The 26,809-nt window shown below is 40.8% G+C and overlaps 1 protein-coding gene across 1 annotated transcript in view; it reads right to left on the bottom strand.

Annotated features, from left to right (window-relative positions):
• The window catches only part of il1rapl1a (interleukin 1 receptor accessory protein-like 1a), a gene marked incomplete at both ends in the record, with an annotated part of 181,130 nt that overhangs the window by 105,366 nt on the left and 48,955 nt on the right, over nucleotides 1-26,809 (bottom strand). The window contains 3 exons of the mRNA XM_080498496.1: nucleotides 3,704-3,857; nucleotides 7,580-7,766; nucleotides 16,013-16,298. Of these exons, the coding sequence (XP_080354622.1) occupies nucleotides 3,704-3,857; nucleotides 7,580-7,766; nucleotides 16,013-16,298 (627 nt within the window). The remainder of the gene's footprint in view (nucleotides 1-3,703; nucleotides 3,858-7,579; nucleotides 7,767-16,012; nucleotides 16,299-26,809) is intronic.

The raw sequence follows: 26,809 nt of genomic DNA, 5'->3' as shown, positions 1-26,809 counted from the left end.
TTTTTGCCAACAATTTGCCATTCTGGCTCTGGCGATATAACACATGACACACGGGTTGTAATGAGGGCTCACATGGGGAAAGAGAATGACAGTTTAAAACATACATTTCACATCGCTTGTGGTTTTTTTTCCCCCCTTACCCTATCCGCCTCTGAGCCGCGCTCCCTCTCTATGTGTTCTCCCCTCTGTATCATTAATGTAGACTGTGTATATTTATTATGCAATAAAGTTTTTATTATTGTCATCATTATAGAACATTAAGGTCACGCTGACAGGCAAGCACGTACACACAGCCAACGGACTCTGAGCGTACAGCCAACATGGGATTCACTCACCAAACGTACACACTGTCTGACACACAATATTAAACATTTAATCATAGCAGCAATAGTAACGGTCCGGACAGAGCAGATTGTGCTTTTCAAGAAACTGTTTTTCCTGTAACAATGATTTTGTGGCACACCTTTACATCCTCACAACTGAACTGAAATAAAAAATCAAAACACAATCAATAAAATTTTAAAATGGAGAAAATATATCGGAATGATCTGTCATATAGGTAATCTGATGTAGAGAAAAAAATAACAAAATTGGCATCTTTTGCAAACAAAGCTGAAAAAATGTTACTTTAACTTTTAATACTTTATATCATTTAACAACTCAATTTAACAGTATAGATACTGAGTATTTCCCTGTATTTATTTATCAATGTATGGAAGTTAGATTAAATAATCCCTATTACATGTCGTTCATATGTTTTAAAATGTGTTCGAAGGGGAAAACTCTGCAAATCCAGATTTTTTGGTAAAAATAATCAAGTGTGGATAATTGTCTTATTGGATGTTACTGAATGTTAAGGTTGACCAACTAACTGTCCAAAAAGGGTCATAAACATGATATATTACTTACATTAGCTATATGTGCACAGTGCATATAATCAACCACAGTTTTGTATATCTGCAAACAAATGGCAAAACACCTTAATGTTCCAGGAAAAGTGACACTGTGGTCATGGATTTGGAGACTCTACAAGTAATACAAGTGCATCGGTGATCGCAATTATTAGAGCAGGTATATAAGCATTTCATTAAATGTAATAGAAGAAGAAGTTTGGATTACATTGTTCGAGGGTGTTGCTAAAGTCTTCTGGTCACATATTGTAAGATGTAAGGAGCTGAAATGTTTCAACATAACCTGCAAAAAAGGCACAAGGTTTGTTGGGAAAACACATTTCCTGTCAAAATGTGTGCAGTGACCTTTTAAACTGTAACGCCTTACCCACACGGGTCACGGACCTAATGGACCCACATATTCAGGCCTCTGACATGTTTATGCTTCTCCTATTGAAACCCAAATTTAATTCAAACTTGGGTCTTTTTTTTTCAAGGGAAACGCTGACCTCCTGGAGAAGTGTGATAGTAATGGTGATAAAACTAAATCCAGTGTATCTACTTCATTGAATTCTGCTCTGGATTTAATGTGGGACCATCAATCACAACAGTAGCAATCTCAAAGCCACGCCTCCAGGATTTCATCCTATCTTTCCTGACATCAGAGTGCTCAGGGTGATAGAAGTAGATATAAATATCCTTTGGATATTATGCTGTTAACGAAGATTTTACCCTCCTGCCACATGGGTACAATCATCCAAACAAACACCACTTCAGGTGGTGATTGAAAGCAAACAAGCTTTCAGTGTGATAAACACACATTTAGTCTCTGTTTAAATAGATGATTCCAGTAAGTCAAGTTTATTATGATTCCAGCCTCCATATTACCACAGGTCACATTGTTGAATGATTGTTTAAATTCAAGCTGTGAACCACATGATCAATATTCAAGAGGTGCAGCGATGAGTGAGTCCACAGGATTTCAATGTGGACACATTACAAAGCTCTGAACTTTAAATACAACGTTCTGAACTGTAAGAATAGATAATAAACACCAGATATGTAAAGCAAGAACAGCCCAGAAATGAAATATACATTACTACTTTCCATATTGGTGGTAGCTGAACACTGAAGCCTAGTATGGATGTGCCACTTTCAAAATAAGACAAAAAGAGAGCGAATAACCTTAGTTACCGTGAATAAGATTGTTATCATGAAAGTTAACTAAAAATGCAGATTAAAAAAAAATTGTAGTCAGTATAAACAGATTGTACACATTTTCTGTGCACAATTGATCTAAAATCAAAACTAAATCTGGATGTATATCTGGATTTTAATGTGAAATTGATCATACTTTGTATGAGTATTTATTTATCGGCCGATACAGATGATGTGTGATTACACTTGTTCATCCCAGCCAAAGGTGGCAAGTAATAAAAATATTTCTACATCTGAAGGTAGGAAGATTTTTGAGGTATTTCTATGACTTTACTTTGCTTCTTTAAAGTGCCTTGTTCTTTTTTTTAACCTCTCTGAGGACGATTCAGAGTTTCCGTGAAGGGATCAAGATGGCTGATGGGAACATTTATCCATGAAGCTGCAGAAGGTGACAGATTTAAGAGCGATCAATCTTCAAAGAATAATGATGATGAATGAATTCATAATGTTTTATATAAAGTTTGTTCAGGTTATTAACAATTTTTCTTACATGAAAAATAATTTGGCTTCTTTGACTTGAAACTATGTGATCATTCTCTGTGTCCTTGCTCATGATTAAGTGGCTCAGTCTCAACTGACAAACTGAAGAATTACCATAAAGATAGTGCACATGTGCATACAGTCCATGATCACGAGGCCTACTTCAAAACTAAAAGAAAGCATTGTGCATCAAAAATATTGACACGTGTTTATTACTTTTGTATTTCAATCTACACTTTCTACCTATAGTTCGGAAAATTAGTTAAATGAGCCTTCTCTCACAAAGAGACCTGGCCACATTGATCAGTTCAAGGCACTTTAAATTACAGTGAAACTTGCCTACATTTGATGACCACAATGATTTCTAACTCACTCACATAACCAGACGATAACATTAATCAGAAACCGTCACTTGGAGAGAACAATGGACTGCAAATAGAATCCTATAGCAAAATAAGAGTGACCAACTACAGAAATAAAGCTGAAAGTTACTCAATCCTGTTTGACCTCGCAATATTTGAGCTGGGCCGTTATTCGCTGTCACAGTATTTTAAGAACATTACAGTAGGTAGGACTGGATAGCGGTTTGAGGGAAACAAAATGGCCAGCAAAAAAAAAAAAAAAAAAAGAATTAATCGCATCACTTGACTTGGCAGACACATGAGCTTGGAGCACACATTTCCCAGGTCCCAGCACATGAATGCATTTATTTGTCATGCGCTCACCTTGCAGGCTACACACAGTGAAAGAAAGCGAGGGAGAGAGAGATGAATAGAACCAAAGTACAAGTGTACTGTAAATCTCCTGACCTTGGTCCAAGCTCTTTACCTCTCTGTGTGAAGAGGTTTAGCCTATAGCCTTAAATATTTCAACGCTGCCTGGCTGACTGGAAAGTGCTGAGTTAGAAGAAAGGGTAGAGGCCAGGCCTCAGTGTTCAGCCTCCCCCAACAATTAACACAGCAGCAGGACATCAGTTCAGTGCTTGCAAGTGTGTTTGTTATAGTCCAGTGTGCTTTTTTTTGTTTGGTAAAATTACAGAGTCAGGGGAATTTGGAAATTGCCCTTCCACAGATAGATGAAAAAAAAAAAAGACTTTTCACATGAAATGTTCTTACCAGTTACTGTGAGTTCAGTTGTCCTTCTGACCACGAAGCCACCGAACTGGACTTCACAGGTGTAATTCCCAATGTCATCTTCCTTTACCTCTTGAATGGACAGAATGTCTCTCTTCTGGATGATACTGGCACGCCATTGTTTCGGACGGCACTCCTGCACATCGGACAGGGACAGACCTTAGAACAGCCCTTTCAGCAAAACATGCTAAAGGCTCTTTGTAGTATAAGAATCCCACAAAATGGGAAGAGACAGAAAAGAATATGTTATTTCCAAAGAAATTCCAGTCCTGGAAAAATTTTGAAATTCAACTGATGACTGCAAATTCAACTGCATTGTTCTTTCAAATTATGGTGCAGGTTTCCACTTTTCCCAACAGAAACATTTGAAATGAAAACGCATAATTTTTTCCATGTTATTTCAGAAAAGTTTTGAGTTCACACGTCAACGTTTTGAAAACAAGATCCGTTTACATGGAAATGACAGAAACATTGAAACTGTCATTTTTGCATTGGGCCAATAGTGGGTGCTGTTTTTTGTTTTTGTAATGAGAGCATGCACAGAGAAAGCTCTAAACATTAACACCATTGAGTACACAGACGTGCATATGGATTGGCTGACCGTCAACTATAAAACTACCAAGTCCCAGAAGAATACGGACTGGGAGTCATGACACGCTGCAGGCAAACATTTTTGTTATTGTCCGTCTATTCAAGCATGTGTACATATGGTTGAATTAGAATGGATTTAATTCAACTGTGGGATTTTTGCTGCATAGGAGAACTATTTAGTACAGTTGTGGTGTGCATGCAGAGTAGAAGCATTTCAGAAAAGATGTGTTTTGTGGCGTCTACACAGAGACAGATTCAGAGCATTTTCAAAAAGTTCCAACTTGGGAGCTATTTTCATAAAAGTTGTGTTTTCAGTAGCTCTGAGCATGAGGCCTACGTGTAATACATGTGTAATATTTCAGGAAAACATGCATTTTATGAATCGTGCAAAAAAAAATGTAACAGCTTTGACAGTTTCAGACTACATGAAGAGAAAATTCAGTATGTGCGGTTGATTTTTAGCATCTGGCTTGAAAGGTAGAATAAAGCAAGCATGGCAATAAATGTTGGATATTATTATATATTATAATATTGGACACTTCAGTATTTTCACTTCACTCAATAAGAAATAAACATCAATTATATTTCAAGCGCTTCAGATAAAAGTGATCAAAAGCTATCATTGAATGCTGGATAAAGAAGGAGAGACAGGATAAAGTAGAAGCAATACATATCTTGGCATTCTGACATAATAATTCTATAAGATAAAATGATAAGCCTTCACCATTACTCTACTTATCTGATCAGGATTTATTGCTCTGAACTGAATATTCTCCATTCAATATACTACCGAGGCCACAGACGACACAGAATTGTATTTGCCGTGGTCTCTGCTGGCAGAATAAGTGTGTTTGTGCTGCGTCGGTATGAATGTGTGAGGATATGTGCACTGGCACGATGAGTAACTTCATGACATGATCCTCCCTCCAGCTTGTAGGTGCTCCGGCAACGACAACGATGGCTCGGCAGAATCTATTCCACTCTTGCTCCCGGCAACCTTCGAATTCAATCAGAGTGGCTCTGCAGTGGTCCAAATAACTCTGGGTTCCAGCACTCCCAGTCATTACCCAGACCGTAATTGAATTCTGGAAAAACCTAGAGGTCGAGCCTGGCCAGCTAATCTACTGCTGATCTGCCTGTGATTAGTCTGGCCTGAGCCCTTCTCCGGGATTCACTCGGTTGTCCGCAGGCCGTGCCTGACCTGGGAAAGGCGAGAACCCAGGTAGACGAGGAGGCGCATGCTGAATAAAGATCAGGGAACAGGAGCATTTGGAGGGCATCGACTCCTTTCACAGGGCACAGAGTGACACTGAACAATTTTACTCTCACAGAAGTTTCCTGTTAATTATGAACTTGATCTGCCCTCCATATACTGTAGTCCTTCTGTCTCAAGCAGAGTGCAAATATTCCCTGGGCAAAAATAAAAACACATTTTTTGTTTTTGTGCCCATTTTTCATGAGGTGGATTCAAAGATCTAAGTTTATTAATTTTAGTGTACTTTTCCTAAGTACACTAAAATGTCTAATGTCTAATGTCTAAATCTGTGTAGGTGAGCGCTTCCTCATCCACCTCACAGCTGTAGCATATCAAGATGCTGATTGGACAGGATTGTGTCTTGGGCTGCTATAATAAAAGGAAGGACACTCTAAAATGTGCAGCTTTATCACACAGTACAATGCCACAGATTTGCAGGGAGCGTGCAGTTGGTGGACTGACTGCAGGAATGTCCAGCAGAACTATTCCCGTGAACTGAATGCTCCAAAGATGTTTCAGACAATTTGGAAGTACATCCAACTAGCCTCAAAAGTGCAGACCACGTGGAACCACACCAGGCCAGGACCTCCACATCCAGCATCTTCAAATCCAAGATGCTCAGAGAACGGCCATCTGCTGTTTGCGTGACCAAAGTATTTCAACAAAAATGGTCAAAAACCATCTCGAGGAAGCTCATCTACATGTTCCTCATTGGGTCTCGAGCTGACTGCAGCTCACTGCCAGAACCAACTTCAGTGGACAAATGCTCACATTGGATGGCATCTGGCACTTTGTAGACGTGTTCACTTCACTGATGAATCCTAGTTTTCACCGTTCAGGGCTGGCATTGTGTGAGTGAACAATTTGCTGATGTCGACTGTGAATCGAGTGGCTCATGGTGGCGGTCAGGTTATGGTATGGGCAAGCGTATGTTGTAAACAATGAACACAGGTGCATTTCATTGATTGCGCAGTTACTGTGAAAAGATGCTGAAGCTTGTTGTTGGGCCACTCATCCACGGCCGTCACCTCATGTTGCAGCATGATAATGCACGGCCCCATGTAGTAAAGATCTGTATTCAATTCCTTGAAGCTGAAAACATGCATGGCCAGCATCCTCACGGGATGCTTCGCCCACTGAGTATGTTTGGACCGCTTTGGTTCAACATGTGTGACACCGTGTTCCAGTTCCTGCCAATATCCAGCCACTTGGCACAACTATCAAAGAGGAATGGACCAACATTCCACATGCCATACTCAACAGCCTGATCGACTCTATGCAACTGTGCAAGATAAATCGTGGTCACATCAGACAGTGACTGGCTTTCTGCCACCCCCAGACTCCTTAATACAGTAAAACTGCACATTTTAGAGTGGCTTTATACTGTAGCCCACATAAGACACACCTGTGCAAATATCCTGCTGCAAATTTGTGCACAGTATTTGAAAGAAAAAGGCCTTTTGTGTTTATAGAAAAAAAACTTTCAATCTTTGAGTTCAGCCCATGAAAAAGAGGAACAAAAACAAAAGTGTTGCATTTATACTTTAAAAAAAAATTGTAGCTCAACTCTCTCAATGTCATCAACTGCTTTTACACATATTGTGCCTGATGAGTAATCAGGACCCACATTTTTTCACAAGGCTTTCTAACAGCACCAAAGATGAATGAAAACAAACCAATAAAGCACTGAAGCATATTTTTATGTGATATAATGACAAAAGCAGACAGGGGCAACAAACATCGCATCCTCTTTGCCAGAGGGCCAAATTGTGGCAGATTATTTAATGATGTATGAAAAGTGGAGCTACTAATTTAATTAGAATGCTTGAATTTGATCATATTCAGCTTAAAAAGCATTTAGTGTCACAATATTAAAGGAATAATTGCATCTGATTTAATTTCACCGTCGTCCTTTCATCACCATTTTTTGAAAATTGTCTCGTTGCCTATGTCTGCCGTAAACCACTGACAAAGGCTCACACACTAATAAACAACTCAGCGAGCACGCCCACCTTGTACCAGGTGATGTCTGGCTCTTTGCCGGGTTCAACGTAGTCATCGATGTCAGGACAGGCGATGTCTTTACTCTTGCTGAGCTCAGCCTTCTCGGTCAGTCTCATGTTGGAGTTGTAGCACAGGTTGGTGTCATTCTCCGCCACAGTCAGAGACATGGACACCTTCATGCAGTATGTGGAGTTCCTGTTGGGAGAGAAAAACACCACAAAGGGGTTTAGGATCCATCTCACTTATTATAATTGTGCCAGTTAATCTTCATTTCTCTTCATTTGAAGGAGCTCAGTGAAAACACATCATCATGTGTCACTTTGCTACATTAGCAGTGTTGATGCTACATCATACAAATAAGGACAAAAACAGCTCTCTAATTAGGATGTTTCACAAACAAAAAAAACACTGATCCTCCAACATGTGGTGAAACAAGCAGAAATGTATGATTACTCCCATTGATTCCCTTTTAGTTATTCTTATTGTTCGCCACATCCTCTCCTCCACCTCCTGCGTGTTTGTGGGGCTTGCAATAATGACATGTTCAGAAGCTTTGCAGAGTCAATGCCGAACGCTCATGATCACTATCAAATTTATGGGGGGAGCTGGAGAATGCTAATCAGAAAAGAGACAAACACAGAGATGGTATCACAACAAGGAGGAGAAAGCTGCTTGGTCATCATAAGCAGTCACTCGCCACACCACCTAGACCTCAACTACACCTCCCCCATCATCCCCGTGTCCCAGCAAGCAGCACATACATCTATCTACCCAGCTTTACTCTCACCCTTTCTCTTTCTCTCTCTCTGTGCTGTAAAAAAAAACACCATCATTACAACATGCCCTCACCACATTGCTGTCCCACAGCATCCACCTCCGTAGAAGTGAAGGTCAGTGTGCTCTGTATAAAGCCTATGCTTTAAGACCCAAAGTATGCAGACACTTTTTCTTTATTAGCTCCTGCACTTTTGGGGAGTCCTTCCACAGAGTTTGGAAACTAGCTGCAGGAATTGGCAATAACTTGTGTTTTTTTGTTTTTTTTTTAAAATTCCAGCTCAAAGGATTTCTATAAAGTAGCAGAAGGGAAAAAAAGGCTTTCAACACAAAACGGCCTGATCTAATAAAAGTTTGGAAGTATGAAAAATGATTTTCGACGCACACACGTGTGGAAGCTTGTTTTCTGGGATGTACTGTAAAAAATGCAACTTTTCTGAAATGCACATGCGCACAACCAAAGTAAATAGTTAACTAACCCTAACAATTATCCAGAGGGTCATGACTCCCAGTCCGTGTTCTCCTGGGACTTGGACGTTAGATAGTTGAGAGTCGCAATAATAATGGTTCAACTTGTCCTCATGTGTGCTCATTATTGTTAATGTTGATAGCGTATTGTCCTACACGTGCATGTGTGTGTTGGGCCTGGAATCCATGCTCTCCTTCAAGCAGTTCTCCCCCAAGAGAACAGGCTGCAAGAACAATGGGAAGGTAATAAAACAGCATTGGGGGGAGATCAGGGCCACAAGCCCCAGGTTGGAAAAGCCCAATCATTGGTCGAACCCGACCTGGATACAGCAGGTGTCCTAAAGGCAAACTTGGTCAAACCCAGCTCGCAACCAACTGCCTCCCGCTTCTCAAACTCGGTCTCCAAGCAGGGAGCACCTCTCGGCTGCACCGGGAGATCAAGAGAGCACAAAGCGCTCCACAGACCTGCGGAAAGACCAAGAACTGTGTGGGCCTGCGTTCCCACACAGTTGCAAACCTGAGGCTTCCTTGCAGCGAACCAAGGGCCCTACGAAAGCCCAGCCCACAGACGGGGCTGTACCACACAGCGCAACGGAACCGTAAAAGAGCTTTTGTCTGGGCAGCGCTGCTAGATTAGCCTAAAGCTAACCAGCAATTGTGTTTCATGTGCCGCTGATAAGCATGACCATGTTCACGCGCACCATTGCAAGTTCAAGGCTCTAGTTTTCCCCCTCAGAACAGGAGTTCTGAGGAGCTCTCTGTGTGGAGAACTGAGCCACGGAACCGAGCCTCACTAGAACTTTCCTCCTCTTCTCTCTCTCTCCTTCATTAACCCCTCGTGCGCGCGTATCCCGCCGCTGTGTGCGTTAACTGATAAGCTCTCCACATAGTCACATTTAGCATCCGAACCGTGAACTTGTGCCGCTGTGATACATCCATATCATCACCGGAGTTTGACTGCATGTCTCAACATCCAGTTAAACTCCGGCATTACAGTAATGATTCGGCCCCGGTGAGACCGCTTGCTCCGAGCGTCCCCCATGCATGCGCGCGACGGACGTCTTGTTTATCTGGTAGCTGAGCAACCGCCGCGTTCCCAGAAAGAGCGAGTCAAATGCCCCTGGTGGCTGCGTGGGTCATCGCAATCTCTCTTTTTGCCCAACTGGAGAGTCATTCCGCTCTCCTTCCGCTTGCCGCCGCACGCTCCTAGTGGTCGTCACGGTCACCGCCCCGAACTAGACGCCTGCCCCCCTCTGGCATCCGTTCTAGATCATTACACCCACTCACACTGACCCTCGGGTCCGCTGCCACCTGGTGGACACTCGTGGTCATTACATCCCCACAAAGAACCTCACACACACACACACACACACACACACACACACACACACACACACACACACACACACACACACACACACACACACACACACACACACACACACACACACACTTTCTTTGTACATAGTGTTTGCTGTTTAGTAGATTAGATCTCTGTGTTAGATGACGTTTGTTACTTGTTCGTGTTGATTTATGAGATGATTCCCGAATTATTTATGAAGTAATACATTTTTGTTAATAAACACCTTATAGCTGACCTGATCGATTCCTGGTAATTATTGTGTATTTATTGTTGACAATTCACTAGTTTGTAACAGTCTGCGCTCGAATCTCACACCTTCCTTGTTAGTTAAGATTGTTATATTTTGCACAGGAATGTTAACTAACTTAAATAACCCTTTTACAAACAAGATTGATATTTTGGTATTAGCTATTTTCAGGTTGGCTGGTGGTGCCCCAATTCCATTATGATTTGATAAATAATCAATTTATTCAAATTAATCATTTTTCATTAATACATTATTTTTGATAATTTTAGAACTTCAATTTTTCATAAATTACTTCCAGTGATTTATTACTTTTAGTAATCTATTACTTTCAGTAATTTTAATGCTAATAACCAACCATAAATCCCAACATGTGTGTGGTTTCATACAAATGGTACCAGCTAATGGCCCAACATGCTAACTCCAGCATTTCTGACATTTTCATCTCATCGGACATGGCTTTCAAAATACTGTGTAATGAAAAACTTTTCTGAAATGAAAACGTCCAAACATGCATGTTTGCACCTGAAGCGTTGTGTATGGGGGCTTAGTCACCCGCAAAGTGGCATGCTAGCGTAACATATTAAGATTTGTCTTGATTCCATCATAAACAGACTTTATGAAGCAGCCTGAAGCACTGGAGGTCCAGAGCATTGTCCTAAATGGTGGGGACAGAAGGTTTTTGTCAGAGTGATGAGGGAGGGATGTCGGAGGGAGTATGAGGACGGACAGGATGAGCGATGTGGAAAGCGGCCTAGTTATGCAGGGCTCTCTGATTGAGGAGATGTCGATACAAATCAACAGTGACACGGGGGACATGCTTTAAGATGAGGTTTTGTGTGTACGAGAGAGTAAGCGAGTGAGCAGGTGAACAGCAGACTTCAGGATGTGGCGGGGGTTTGTTAGGGACTATGGACGATGTACCATGAGAAACGCTACTGCAGTAATTGAGTCTGGAGGTAATGACAGCATGGATCAGAGTGTCAGCAGCAGAAGCCTGGTTCCAAAACATGAAGAAGAGCCCCACTTTTCTAATGTATATCTGTCTGTGCCTCCATGCTCTACTGAGTGGCTCAGCCTGGCTGCGATCTGACTCGGTCAGTCACGCGGTCGGAAGGCTGTGAGTACAGCCATATGGGCTTTCATTTCATTTCATTACATTACATTTACGGCTGGCCAGATGCTCCCATTCACTGTAAATGACAGGGTTTCATATGATCTACTCAGGTTATGGAAGCAATAAGGGAGTCACCTCTCTCATATAAACACCTCTGACCCCCTAGGGCCATAAAACATGGTTGCAGACATATACGCACAAATGCACACACACATGGCCAAAAGACAAATGTGGCTACACGCAGATGGGGAGGACTGGATAGAGATAGTGTAGAGACGAGGAGGAAGAGAATAGTTGCTTGGAAGGAGAATAAATACTGTATACTTCTATAACATAGAGCATGACTAAAAGGGCATCTGGAAAATGCTGTTGGAAGCAAAACTAAGATGCAAGATATTGCAACACCGCTGTGCCCTCTTGGTGCTGAAATCCAACATTATCGACTCAGTACCTCCTATCTAGAGGGAATAGAGTGGGAAGATGTGATGTTGTAGGCTTACAGAGTACACTTGGACAATACATTTGTCCATGATTAAATAAAGCAGCGCAAACAAAACACTCGGCAGCACAAACTTGCACACACCCATGTAGGCAAATACACACATCTTCGGAGTGGACTCCTCCCGGTTTGTTGACATTATGGGGAGATGATCAGAGATGACCTCTCACAGTCATGCACCTGAGCCATTAAGTTCCCTGGGGAGGCCACTGAAGACATGGCTACAAGTTAAATATGCACAGCAGGCACCCTGCGGCATTGTGGGAAGGTGTCGGTGGCCGTGCTTGATTGATGGACAGCCCGGGGTCGATGCACAGTCCGGTGGTGTCTTTCACGTCTGTCACATTCTATTTGAGTGGAGCTGCTTTGGATATTAGTCTGCAGCTCACGGTGGCCATAATTCTCCACACATTATCCCACGTGTTCTCACAATGTAATCATCAGGAGGAAATGCACATTGTTTCAACCACTTCAGAACACAGACTCATTATGAAAAGTATTATAAAATAATGTATCAGGCAAAACGCAGAGGGAGTGTGGAGGTAACGGAGAGAGAGACAGAAAGGGGTGGGGGGTTGGGGAGGAATGAATGGATCTGAATAAGCGGTTCGGACCACACTTGAGATGATATGCAGAGGAAAGTGAAGCAGGAGGAAAAAACACTGAGGAAAATAGAGAGGGAAGAGACAAAGAGTGTACATGGAGATTGCCATGTAAATGAAGTCACCTTCACTTAAACTTCCAGACAGAGAAGGACAGAGATCACTCATCATCAGAGGCAGTCACGATGCGCTGATCAGCCACAACATTATGATCAGGCCTCTGGAGTTGTCTCTGGCAATTCTTTGAGTAGATACTGACCACTGCAGACACCCAAAAAAGCTGCGCTTATCATAAAAATCTGCTATTTGTCAAAAATGTTCAGATCTTTATTGTTGTCCAGGCTTCCTGGTTCCAACATACAGACACTCCCCCTCCTCCCACTAACAGCTGCCACGGTGAAGAGATAATTGGTATTTTTCACTTCACCTGTCGTTACCTTAGTACTAATCAGTGTACGTGTATGTGGCAACAAAAACACCATTGAATTGATGACCTTCATATATCTTTCTCAAAAAAACATCTGGAGGGTTTATACAGTCTGAGCAAATGCTCAGAGTGTATAACAAAAAGGTGTAGAATATAGGAAACCATATGCACAAGGATTCTTTTGTTTTTTCGGTTGTTGCTTTTAGCACAATATACAATGATTTTATGGGACTATAATCTCTGATGTGTGTTCATATGTAGTCAAATATACAACATTTGCACATCTCTGGTGATGTCGTCACGTCTCATAAAAGTATTCAAATACACACTTTTTACATACATAACGATCTCCAATAAAACCTGAACTATATCTGAAGAGGGAAAGGAAAGACTCCTCTCTTTGCCCGCAGGGAGTTTTAGGGGAGAGTGCTTGGGTCATATGTACTACAATGTGTGACTCAAATGCTCGCTCTCTAACAAAAAGACAATTGATTTCAGCTCAGAGGCAAATCTCTAGTAGTGTTGTGATTAGGTTATCTGAGAAGTTTGAAATCCCCTGAGCTCAATACCGACAAGAATGGGAAACACAAAGCTGGGGGCACTTCTTTTACAGAATTATAGTATTTACTGAATTTCAAACACAACATTTTGATGTGAGCAAAGACTCTTTCGAAGAAACTGTCAATATTCAAAGACAATATTGAATCAGAGTGAGACACCAGAGGAGCGTGGTTGCACCCGATTAGTGGCACTGAGTGCTGTAATGAAACACAGTGGAGGTCTGGCTATCAATGCACATAAACACACTCCCCACGGTCACACTCAATGTAGCCTGCCTCTTTGGGTCTGTAGCTGGGTTTATTAAAATTTCTCTGAAATGAAGAACTGCAATGAGCCGTGTATTGAGGGATGTTCTTCACTGTAAAGGTTAATAAGTTACTGCCACACGATTATGCATCTTGTATCACAGGAGCCTTTCTGTAACGCCCCACGACATTGTGTGTGTGTGTGTGTGTGTGTGTGGAGATTGTGTATTTTCTTCTTGTAGCTGTACACATATGTATCTCAGTGCCCCTTTGCATTTTTAATGCAGCCAAATCACATGCTTTGTTAATATTTGTGGTGTAAAAAACCTCCAGCGTCCAACAGCTTACAGATGTTGCTTTTACACTCACAAACACATCTCAAGTTACTGGACCAAAAAAAGCCCCAAAAAACAAACAAACTGGTCTTTAACTTCATCTGACCCAGAATTTGTTCCCAAAAGAGACTGTGGCTCGTCCAGATGTTGCTTTGCATATTTCATGTGTTCACATTCATTATAAGAGTGCAGGTGAGTTAGTCTTAGTCATGCTTGCAGTTTCACAAGGATGGATTTTGTAAATCAGGAGATGACAGGATATATCATGCACACTCTTTTTAGAACTGACTAAGACTTGACTTTAAAAGCTTTGCTTGGCCACAGACTATTTATAAGAGCTGTTACAGCCTTACGGACCTGTGAGCAACCTGCTGACAGTCCCCTGTGCATGAATAAAGTAGAGACAGTGTTTTTTTGTTTTTCTTTAATTAAAGAGCCACTGTCTGTTTGAGGAGCTCCAGCGCGCACCACCATCTTCTTTAAATCACTTTTATGAACTAATTTTTTATGGAAAAGCCTTCTTATAGTTCACGAGATGTGATGTTTTGCTCTGTTGCTTTTATTACTTGCTTTTCAGAAAATCTTTTTTTATATATTTCTTTTCATTTGATACATAAATTAAACTTCATTATTCTTGCTACAAGTTTTCGTCTAACATTTTTCTTGAAGTCTTGCTGTTATATATGTGACTGTACAGGAATCTATAACAACTTTCAATGAGTAGTGAATACATTTAATGTATTACTGAGCTATTTCCTTGCACTGAGTATGCATGTGTATCAGTGGTGGTTTGCAGATCCATTAAACATAACATTTCCATTCCATTACTGATTGACACTAAACATTAGTTTAACATTTCTCCACTATTAAGTGGAAGCACCTAGGTTAAATATGTTTTCATGTCTACTTGTTTCAGCACACAGAAACACATTTTTTTGCAAATTAATGACAAATGTCCACTTGGCTGTTTACTGCATAAAAATGCAGTTTCTGTTTTGTCAAGTGTTTTTTTCCAAGCTCAGAGTGATATAGGCATACTCAGAGATATTATAAGACAGAAAAAAAGGCTCTTTTCATCGAACCCTTACAGGTTATACAAATGTTTGACCTGTGTCTGAAGAAACATGTTGCATCGTGGGAAAGACTGATTATTTTAGCTTCAGTTAAAAGACACTATGACACTATGCAGGTACATGTAAAGACGGACGAACAGAAGCAGAGGTAATCAAAATGTGTTTATCAAATCGTTGAAAAGTGATTATTGATGTCTGTTTAAACTTGATTTTGTGCATTCATGCTCGCTGTGGGAGCCCCCACGTTAATCAAACCACCGAATGTCATTTCGTAGCGAGATCAGCAGCAAAATGAATGACTGCAGAGATGACGAAGTAATGAATTCACCAAACGCCACAATGAGCAGTGATGAAAAGACCAGTTTGGAGGTACTTTGTGTCCCTGAGATAACCTCACCTTATTTCAAAAACCGTGTGTCCTTTTTTTTTTTTTTTTCAAAGCCTTGGATCCTGCAATGAGTGTTTATTGCCAAAATCCAGCAAGTTTAAACCACAGCTGTGCAATCGTAAATTATTTACATGCGTCAGGTTTTTGAGTATCCAATGACGTTCAATGACCCTGCCTCCTTTGTCGGACTGTGGTACTTAAAATGGAATTGAATGTGCTGAAGAACAATTTCCTGGAACACACTAACATATGCCCAGGCAAATGTTTGTGAAACCCAGACTGTCGAAAGGAGGAGATTCAATTAGCAAGTACATAATTGGAGTACATTTATTCTCTCGAACCTACCGTAACACGCAGGAGTACAGGCCCACATCTTGAAGGTCAGCAGGCCTGAACCAGATGGCGTCCTCCTCTTTGCTCATGCGAATGCCATCAAAAGAGATCGGCTCCTCGAAGTCGCTGTGGCCGAGGCCAGAGCTGCGATACCACATGAGGCTGAGGCCCACACTCTGCGCCTGGCTGTAGTTGGCCCGGATATAACCATAGAACAGAGCACACTTCAGCCGCACCGGCTCGCCCTGAAGCACTCTGTATTTCAGGTAGTCCACTGACCAGTCTGTACAGCCATCCACTGCAGAGAAACACACAGGGAAAAGGAGAGTTTTATCAACACATTGCCAGGGTTTAGAATAAGCGATCGTCCAGTAGTAATATCTGTATGAGAACAAATTAATTTGATTGTAGGTAATTAGTGCACATACAAGTAAATATTATAGTTTCAGAATAACAATGCAGCAATAATATGTACATTGCTTCATGAAGATTAGTGGGTTATAAACTACCCACAGTAATACCCTCTATTTATTAGAAAACCCCTCCCTAAAATAGCCGTATCAACACTGTGGCACTAAGCTATGCCCATTATGTACAATTATTATTGTTTCATTGGGTGTACTAAATAATCTGAATGTACTTCACATCTTCTTGCTTCATATTCTGTGAGGGCTTCTGGAAGATTGCAATTTTACTGCGTAAAGCCTGTTCTCGACACATCATCTCCCCTCTCCTGCTATCCTGACATTACTCACACATTCAGAGCATGCGTGCCTCTTCGGCCTCTGCAGAGGCAGCTGAGACACTCTTGTGAAATAACTACATGCGCAGCCACTTTGGCATTTGGGAATTAACTGTAAAATATCTCCTTAAATGATGTCAGGTACCTTCAAATGCTGCAGGTGTGCTACATCACCAGGCCACGAGAGTGTACAGTTTGTTCATTGAGCCCGGCAATATTTCTATAAGAACTCTAATCCATGTATTTTTTTTTAAATTATTATAATTTTTTACACACGACACGGCCTGCATGTCTGACTGGGTTAGTGTGTATACCATAGTGAAGGTGGGGTTCGGTGTGCGGGTGCTCATTCATACATTTAACGCAAGCAATTCAGATGACAACTGCTTGTGTGTGTGTGTGTGTGTGTGTGTGTGTGTGTGTGTGTGTGTGTGTGTGTGTGTGTGTGTGTGTGTGTGTGTGTGTGCGTGTGAGACATCTGACAAAAATCCGAAACAATTGTGCAGCCTCTCAGGCACAATTCTTCTTCTGCTATACTTGCAGCAATAAACACTCTCTAAGTTACCGAGCTATGTGATTTTAACCTATGGCCATCTATCAGTCTCTAACTAATTAGCTAACATTTGTTTATCCAGCAGGTGTATATTTCAGAATGGAAGAGTGCATGAGCAGAGAGTGTGAGAGCGAAAGAGAGAGAGAGAGAAATTGTGATGGTGTGGTGAGATAAAGCAATAAGAACCCTGCTGTGTGCCAGTCTGTGAGTGATACAGAGCCTCACAGGGACAGCTATGCTTGTAATTAATACTCTTAATTACCAGGGAAGTTATGTGTGTGTGTGTGTGTGTGCGTGTGTGTGCGTGTGTGTGTGTGTGTGTGTGTGTGTGTGTGTGTGTGTGTGTGTGTGTGTGCGTGTGCGTGTGCACGTGCGTGAGCACGAGTGCACGCATTCCCTATACGAATGGTTGTCTGCCTAATTATGTCAGTAATTACCAGCAGGCTAAGCCACAAATGTGTGTGCGCTTACATACAGAAGCAGACACAGAAAATGTGTGTGCATGTGCATGCAAAATGTGTGAAACCTTGTCTCATTATCATCCCTAATATTGAGAGCAGGGTGCCTATAGATGCAAACAGGCATGCATGTACTCTCATATGTGTTGAGTCTTCATGGCTTCCAACTTGATTACCGTAATGATGTGTTCCATTAATAGCCTCGATACAACAGACAGGTCTTTTTTGTTCCCAACCAAAAAAAATGGCACGCTATTATTATTTGAGAAAAATCAAAAGAATATCATCCAAAGAGAAACACTACATCACAGGCGAGAATCTCTCCTCTGACATTGTGGTGAATTTCTCCTGAGGTAAAAGGCCTCTGCCCTCTTTGCATATCAATCTGCTAATCAGCAGGGACAGCAGAGGCTTCATTCATCTTTTGCTTTATTCACTCTCTACACCCCTAATAGATATGACCTCTGCATCTCTCTCAGAATCTCCATCCCTGCCCTCTCTGGCACGACAAAAGCTGTTTCTTATAACAAGCTTGAAGCCTGATGCACAATAAAGAAAAAAAAAAAGACATTTTACCCTGCAGCAGCATGCCTGTCATTTGCTTTCACCGTGCTGACTTGCAGACAGGTTGTCTGAGAGAGAAACTCCACATGCATAAAAGTGTGTGCATGTAAACAGACAAATGCACAACAAGGAGACCTTTCATTCCTCACAGACATCCCGATGGGACTTGTCTAATGCGGTGGCCTTTTGTGGGGGAAACCATATTTACGTCTGAGACTCAAAACGGTTTTATCAACTCAATTAGAGGCTGACATTTCCCACATCCCCACACCGGGCCGGAAAATCAATGCTTCCCGCTGGAGGAATACTGCAGTCCCCACCTCTCACTCTCTCCTGACAGCACGTAACACTCGTGCACGCGCACAAGTTGACACGCTTTGGTGTGTACACTCATGTACAGGATGTCTCCCTGCACCACTGGAACGTCACACAATTGTACCGACTCTTCATCTGCTCTTACATGAGCAAAGGCTGCAAAGGATGTTTCCATATGGACACATTCCCACATGGCTGTCAGTCTGAGGGAAACCGGCCTCTGCTCCTCTGAATCTTACCGCAGTACTGTAAGCTGCAGCACTCCTCCACCGGCTTGTGCTACACTGCTGCTGATGCCCCTAACAATGCTACGCCCCATGATGTATAGGGTGTGGGTATAGCTGGAGCAGGAAAATAGCAAGGGGATAATGTCAAGCTGCAGGAGCATGTGTGTTTCTCACTGAGACCTTATTACATTCTGCATCCAGGCAGACCTGTCCGTCTTCGCGTGACACTAAACCAAGGCAATAAATACGGACCCCCAAGCTAGAATACATTTACCCACTATCCTACACACTCATGCCGACCCAACCTGGGAGCACAGAATCACAGAGTGGGCTGCGTGTCACCTGAGTCAACTCCTGGTTTTCTTAACCCCATAATCACATTCCCACGTGACTTCCACAGCATGGTATTACTCCCGTGCTACTTACACAACCCTCCCTCACTCATGTCACCCTCAATAGTTTTCTCTCATCACTATCTGCTCTCCTAATGAAGTATAATTATCAGATGTTGGGTGGGCGGCAGAGTTTTTTGCAGGCCATGGAAGACCCTCAGTGATCTACATGTGGATAAGGACACTTAAAAACTTTCCGTCTCTCCCATCTCTTTTTCTCCTTCCTCAATTTGCACCCACTCCAAATTCAAGGCTCCGTCTCTATTTCCCAGTCCAGTCAACTCATCCCTCCAGCTTGAAGTTTTGGTTATAATCGTCTTCAATTGCATATTGCACATTTAACTCATTTTAGTGCACATACAGCTCAATTTGAGCTCGGAAAACTATTGTTTCCCCTTGTTAGTGTGACTCGATCATTGTTATTGAAAAGTTTACATTTAATAAACATAATTTGATTACACTTTAGGAAGTTATAAAGTAGCGAGGTTTTAACGGATTACCATTGATCCATCGGCTTGAGTCTCAGTGCTATCTCACTAAAACACTAACATTGTAGTCAATAGATTATTAGCAGCAGTGAGTTTAATAGAAAGAAAACCAGAAATCTCTGATCCAACCTGCAGAGGTTTCTGATCCATGAAGCTTCATCTGTGCTTCTGCTGAAATGAGTCCACATGTGTTTTTGTTCCGGCTGCTCTGCTTGCTACAAAATGTGGAATGGATTTTCCTGAACGGAAGCGGGTCTCAATGAGACGCGGAGTAATGAGTCAGGAAATCCATTCCACAGTTTGCAGCCAGCTTAGTATGCTATGGAACTAGCAACTTTTCATGACAACATGTCGCTGTTTGGGCGTATTTTACACTCAAAAAACTGTAAAGTATTGATGTGAATGTTTGTGAAGCCGTTGTACAGCGAGGCGGACGCTCTACCGCCAGACATCACCATTTTAAAATGCCAACTTGCCGAGGAGAATGGCGCTGACCGTGGCATCAAAACAGCACGTTCCTCCTCGGGAGCAGGCGATTCACACCTCCGTGAAGCTGCATCTTACTCCACGCTAAACTCCCTGAAGCCCCAAGCATTTGTGCTGCATTAGAGCTGGAAAAATTGCAGTTTGTGCTGCGTTGATAAAGAATTTCTCCAGGGATTAATAAAGTGATTGTGAAGTTTTAAAGCGAGAACTAGTTTATTATGAGATGATGATGTCACGCAGACCCTCACATTGTCCAAAGTGGACAAAAATAGTTTGTATTGCTTCCTTTTCTGACTTTATACTAACCTCAAGTTGGCTTTTGAGAGAATACATGCAAACATTCATACATTTCATACTTTACTGTAGAGAGGAGTTTATTACTGCCTCATATAAAATCAACAATAATGATAATTATATTAAAGCAAACAGAGGTCTGGTATCGGAATAATATTGGTATTGGCAGATATTCAATTCCAGGTATCGGGATCGGATCGGAAGTGATAAAGCTTGGATCGGTGCATCGCTACCCTAAGCCATATATTTGTCACCTCTTTAAGGTTTAAGGTTTGTGTAACTGATCTTCAACATCCTTCCCTCTTTGAGAGTTGATTGTACATTGTACATTGCAGGGAAACACAGAGCGACAAACAGTCTCTAACACGCTCTCAATCACACATATGGTCAATTTGAGGCGATAATTATAGTTGGAGTACCCGGTGAAGACTCTTAATCAATCCAAACAAACTCAACATGGAAGTTAATCGAACCAGAGATATTCTAACCACTTCATCTGCTGCATTTTATCTTTATTCATTTTTTAATAGAACTGTGTTTCCATATGGACGCTGTCTTCCCTATGGGAAACAATTTGTATAAAGAACAACACTCAAATTACCATCACTATCTGTTTATAGAAATTCAATGATGTATTCTCTTCAAAGCCTAATTATGAACTATAGCTCTGCCTGGTTTTCTGGCTCAACAAGTGTAGGCTAAGAGACAGGTCTACCACTCACGATAATTGTACATAATGTATTGTAATTAGCTCAATACACTAGGTAGTAAAACCTATGATGAGATAAAAACACCCGTCATTATCTATTTGCAAATTACCCCATCGTGCTGTGTTGCACACATGACTAGAAGTACTCTGTAGTAAAGTGCAATAACTGGAAGAGAAAACAGTTTCAAATAAACAGATAAATGTTCTCTCAGTACGTTATAAAATACGTCCAGGTACCAGTCGTAATGTGCTTCTCTTAGGCTTGTTACCTGCCCATTGCACCACGTGTCTCTATCTCTCTCGACTTTATCCCCAACATTCTTTAAATCAAGGAGTAATGCAGTTGACTGCAATCTGAGTGTTAACCTGTGTTGGTTAAATCCAGCTGCCTCTGCACATCCCTGGCTTTGTCCTTTTAGCCAAAACTTCCACTGTGTCTGTGTGTGTGTGTGTGTGCGTGTGCGTGTGCGTGTGCTCTGAATTTGAATGATTCCTCCGGGTTGTTGTCCTCAAAACAGAGGTCGATGTTTCAAGGATCCGACCTGGGTGAAGTCTGTGCTAGTGTCACTGCAACTCAACCGCTAGTTTCCAAAATGGAGTGGGAACAGGCATAGTGAATAAATCATGATGTACATGACGATGATGTGATTTAACAACCAAAACCGTACCCACATAAAGTTGTACAATAGTACTCGACAGCCAACTGTTTATCTTCATGCACCCTATAACTTCCTGTACTCGCATGATAGTATTGGATGGAAATGCACAGTAATTGGCACATTATGATTTCTTATAATTCACTGCAGCCAGATGAAAACTTGAGTGATTTCAGAGCCACTGAATGTATGTAAAATAATTACTATTTAGTGAGTGGTGTGATTTGGCAAAAAAAGAGCTTGTATTTAAGAGGGAGTAAAGCAGCCAAAGCAACACAACACTCGATATTGGCTGTGAGAGTGTTTGTGTGTGTGTGTGTGTGTATACAGTATATATATATAGATATATAAGTGTGTGTGTGCAAAATAGGGAGCAATGTACAGCTCAGTTTCATCTTAAGTGGCCTGGGCTGGTAAGAAAGCCATAATCTTTACATTTAAACTTCACATTTTTTTCTTTGATGTTACTACTGAAAAAGAAATCTCAACATAAATGTTAAATGGATTTAATTTATACAGTGCTTTTCAACTGCTTAGGGACTTCCAAAGCACTTCACACCATTAATCACATTCACCCATTCACCCACCGATGGAAGCGGTTGCCATGCAAGGCACTCAGTCCAGCCATTGTAAGTGACTTGGGGTTGAGTGTGTTGCTCAAGGGCACTTTGACAAGTGGACAGCTCGAGAATTGGGTGAGAATTGTAATTTAGAGTCCACGGCTCCACTGACAGAGCCACAGCCAACCCATAAATCTACTATACATACATAAAGCCAATTTTAATGAAACCTTCTAGTGCAAAATACAGATGCACTTAAATCTCCAAAAAACATCTCCTTTAGATGTTGCATTATGTATGTTTTTACAAAGTCACCCTGACGTCAAGGCTTTGAGGCTCGTTTGATAGTGATGATTTTTTTAATGGCAGCATCACTGATATCTCAGCTCAGGTCGCAGTGTTGTGTGGTGTTCACTACTCTTAAGAAATTGTTAATAAATCTATGTATTCTTTACATTTTTACAATGTGCTTGCTGGTTTGGCCAGATTGGAATGTCTCGTGAACCTGTTTTGGCTCACGGGCCTTATGCTTGACAGCCCTGATCTACAGGAAGAACAAGACAAAATAAATGGTAAATAGTCTGTAGCCTGTGTTTGTTTCATTGTTTTTACTTTTTCATTGATAGGCCTTGAGGTGATATATTCAAATATAAAGCGAGAGCTGCTTGAAATTATGTTTAATTATTGCTTAGTCATTTAACTTTGAATACAAACTGTCTCGTCCAGTGGACTTATGTCAAGGTTTGTGAACCTATCTTTACAGTAATTGTGTATGAACATATAATTTCATTTCACTGGAATTGAAGATGGAGAAATAGAGACATATGAAGTGGAAACATCATGTATATATATGTATATATATGTATATTCCTGCTGCCATACGGCTAGGAAACTACTGCTACACTCCACTAAATTCAGATGCATATGCTGATTGTTCAATGAGATATTAATTACATTTTTTTTTTTTTTGTTCTTTTAAAGTCTCATCATTTTCACTTGTCAAAAGTTCCCTCTTCTCCAAATTGTAGTGAATGACAGGTTATTTCACTCTGCAGCTTCAATGGAATACAAATAGAGCCGAGAATATTTTACAACATCAGTTTTCACAGCGTGAGACGCGATTCCCCCTCGGCGCTGACAGGGGGGCAAATCAGGTAAAGATCCCGGCTGAGGTGAAACTGAGAGGCGCTTCTCACAGATGGCAAAAATTGCTCACATTCTTTACTCAAGTAGAGGTGAGTAAAACAATACTTTGGTTAAAGTAAAGTGGTTATTTATATTCCTTTATCTAATAGTAAGAAAGTACTAACTCTAAAATGTACTCAGGTGCAAAAGTAAAAATGAATTATTAACCTTCATTCTACAAGACGCCTCTATTAAAGTACAAATGCTCTGCTGTTATCTTCATCTTTTCCCAGACAGCTCTGAGGATTAGCAGTTTAAGGTGGGTGTAATGCGAGGGTTCGATATGTGGAGGTTGGATCACTCCTGTGAGGACGGCACTGCAGGATGGAGACGGAGACTTAAAGGAACAATCTTTACTTTAGCCTGCACTTCCTGTTTTCGTTTCATTGAGATCAACCACATGACTTAAACATATGATGACTGCCGTATCTGTCGCGCATTATGTGAAGTGCTGTGCTTGTCTATATTAAAGACTGTCATTATTGCTATATATGTTAGAAAATGTATTCCCTTTAATTAATAAAAAAAAATATATAATATTTACATTTTCCCCCTTATTATTGTGCTGAGCAATGTCCTTGAAAATGTCAGGAGCCCCTTGAAGAGATATGGAGAAAAAAAAAAAAAAATCGGGGAAAAAAAAATCGGGATCTCGCAAAACTTTCTTGTGATCTCGCAAAACTATTTTGGGATCTCACAATAACTTTTGCGAGATCTCGCGAAACTATATTGTTATATATACGCATCGTGTATGTGTTCGAATAAGTTTGTCCTTTCAGAGACACCGTACCCCCCTCGACTGTTGTTGAGAGAAGCTGCAGGGGTGTCAAACTCTGGTCCTCGAGGGCCGCAGCCCTGCACGATTTGCACGTCTCCCTGCTTCCACACAGCTGATTGCAATGAGCAGCTCGTTATCTGGCTTTGTGCTGAAGGTGGTGATGAACCATCAGGACATTGAGGGGAGGGAAAACATCCAGGGCTGCGGCCCTCGAGGACCGGAGTTTGAGACCCCTGAGCTAAAGCTAATGGAGGACACCCACCCGTACGAGAGTTTTATTATGTTTTATTTTGAAATGGGCCTAAAATATAATGACATTCAAGCAGTGCTTAACTAAGGGACACGCTTTTGCGAGATCTCGCAAATGTTATTGCGAGATCCCGAGATAGTTTTGCGAGAGCCCGAGATATTTTTTTTTTCTCTTCTTTTTTTTTTTTTTTTCTCCATGTCCCTTCGGGGGCTCCGTAAAAAAATTAAAAAGGCAGTCCAATTCAACTAAGTGAGCTATACAAAGAAGTTGTATAGCTTCCAAAGTAAAGTAATGTTTGCATCCAAAAACGTCAGAACACAAATATGAAAATAATTGTAAAGGCATTATAAATGTGTTTCATGGCATTTGCACCGACATTTCAGTTCAAGTCTCAGTGTTGTGTTGTGTCTGCTACTCTTAAGAAATATGTTTAAAAACATTAATAATTGCATCGAAATGTACAATTTGTTGAACATATTGGAGCCCCCAGCGACATCACAACCTCACTTTGCAGAAACATGAATAACCAAGGCAAGGTGCGTTAAAGAAAATCCTGACTTTGCTGATTTTACAGGACCAAGAGCTGCAAAAGAGCTTTTACGATTTTTGAGATTTACAATTTAATAAGATTTTATTAGCATTTCTTTCCCCTGACAAACTAAGTGAATGATACCATAACATTGGTAACTGCAGTCTCTAAAAAGATGTGATGTCTATGATGGTAAGAATTTAAGTGCAGCATGTGGGATAGTGAAGGTGATTAAATGCAAAAGAGCAGATTCAGAGCAGCAACATGTCCTCATGTCCGTGGCCTTATTTAAAGGAGATGTTGGAAGTTGCCGGCAGAAACAAGCAGTTGAGATGTCCTTCAAAAGCCTTTGCTTTACTTTAATAATTTAAGCACACATTTCAGAGCTTGTACTTTCTCATTTTCATTTTAAGAAGGAAGTTGGATTAGTATATTTACTTTTATCAGTCCTTTGGTGTAACTATCTGTACCGCTGAACGCACTTCTAATCAAGGAAGAACAAGTGTATGTGGCTCTTGTCAAAATGTGTGAGCATAGAAGGTTAGAAACAAGGGAGGGCATCAAAGTTCAGCTAATAGGAAACATGCGTTTTATGTTTGAAGAACTGAAGTTTTGTCAATCCCCTAAAAAAAGACAATGAAAATTCATGAACATTAACTTGAACCTGGAATGTTATTTCATTCCAGCGACAACTGAGAAAATCTTGTTTTATTTCACTGTGTAGGTAAATAATTACCACAATTTCAACAAAATCTATTAAATTAAGTGTAAATATGATCTTTAATACATGATCAACTAAAGGTTTGCGTGCATAATAACAAAGGATGCAAACCTGATATTGTTTGCGCGCACGTCAAAGCTCATCTACGAAGAGGATTTGAGGACAGACACAGACAATAACAAACGTTTGCTTTCATGAATGTACAAAATCTGAAACAAACCGGCTCTGGCGTTACCTGTGAACCTGCTGGTATTGTGGTGAGGTTATTGTATTTTTCCTCTGGTGGCTCCCTACAACCTGTACTTGGAGACTTTATGATAAGATATTTCATGTTGTTTCCCTGCTTGAGTCTTTACTGAATAACTCTTTTTCATAAGCAATAATGCACTCAGAACCTTAATTTGAATGTTTGCTTCGACTCTAATTTCTTGATAAATATGTGATTGAATGATTGCTAAAATGCATTTTTTTTAAACCAAATTTAAATATATTTAAATTATTTCATCACTTTACATTTCAGATAAACATGGTTTGACTTCTGTGAACTGTTACTAAGGTTGAACAAAGCCCACTCTATGACTGCAACAAAATGGAGTAAAATGTCAAAATAAACCTCCTTGATGCCTACTGGTTTGCTGTAATGGTTGTATTTCATTATCTTCATCTTTTCTTTTTGCTTTATATTGATTTATGTTATTTTCTTTGGCTGGTTTATATTATTACTGCTGTACCTTCTGCATTCGAAATGGAGAGAAAGCAAAATACTAATTTTTACAAAAATAACAATAAAGAAATAGTCCATCGCTTCTAATATATTCCTCATAATCTGAGGCCGTTGTCCATATTAGATGAGTAGAATGCAATACCCTGACTGTCCCTATGTGTAAGTATGTGTAAGTGTG

The sequence above is a fragment of the Blennius ocellaris genome (genome assembly GCF_963422515.1).
Source record: "Blennius ocellaris genome assembly, chromosome: 6".
Taxonomy (NCBI): Eukaryota; Metazoa; Chordata; class Actinopteri; order Blenniiformes; family Blenniidae; genus Blennius; species Blennius ocellaris.
Note: the sequence above shows the minus strand (reverse complement) of the source record. Positions and strands in the feature narration are given on the sequence as shown.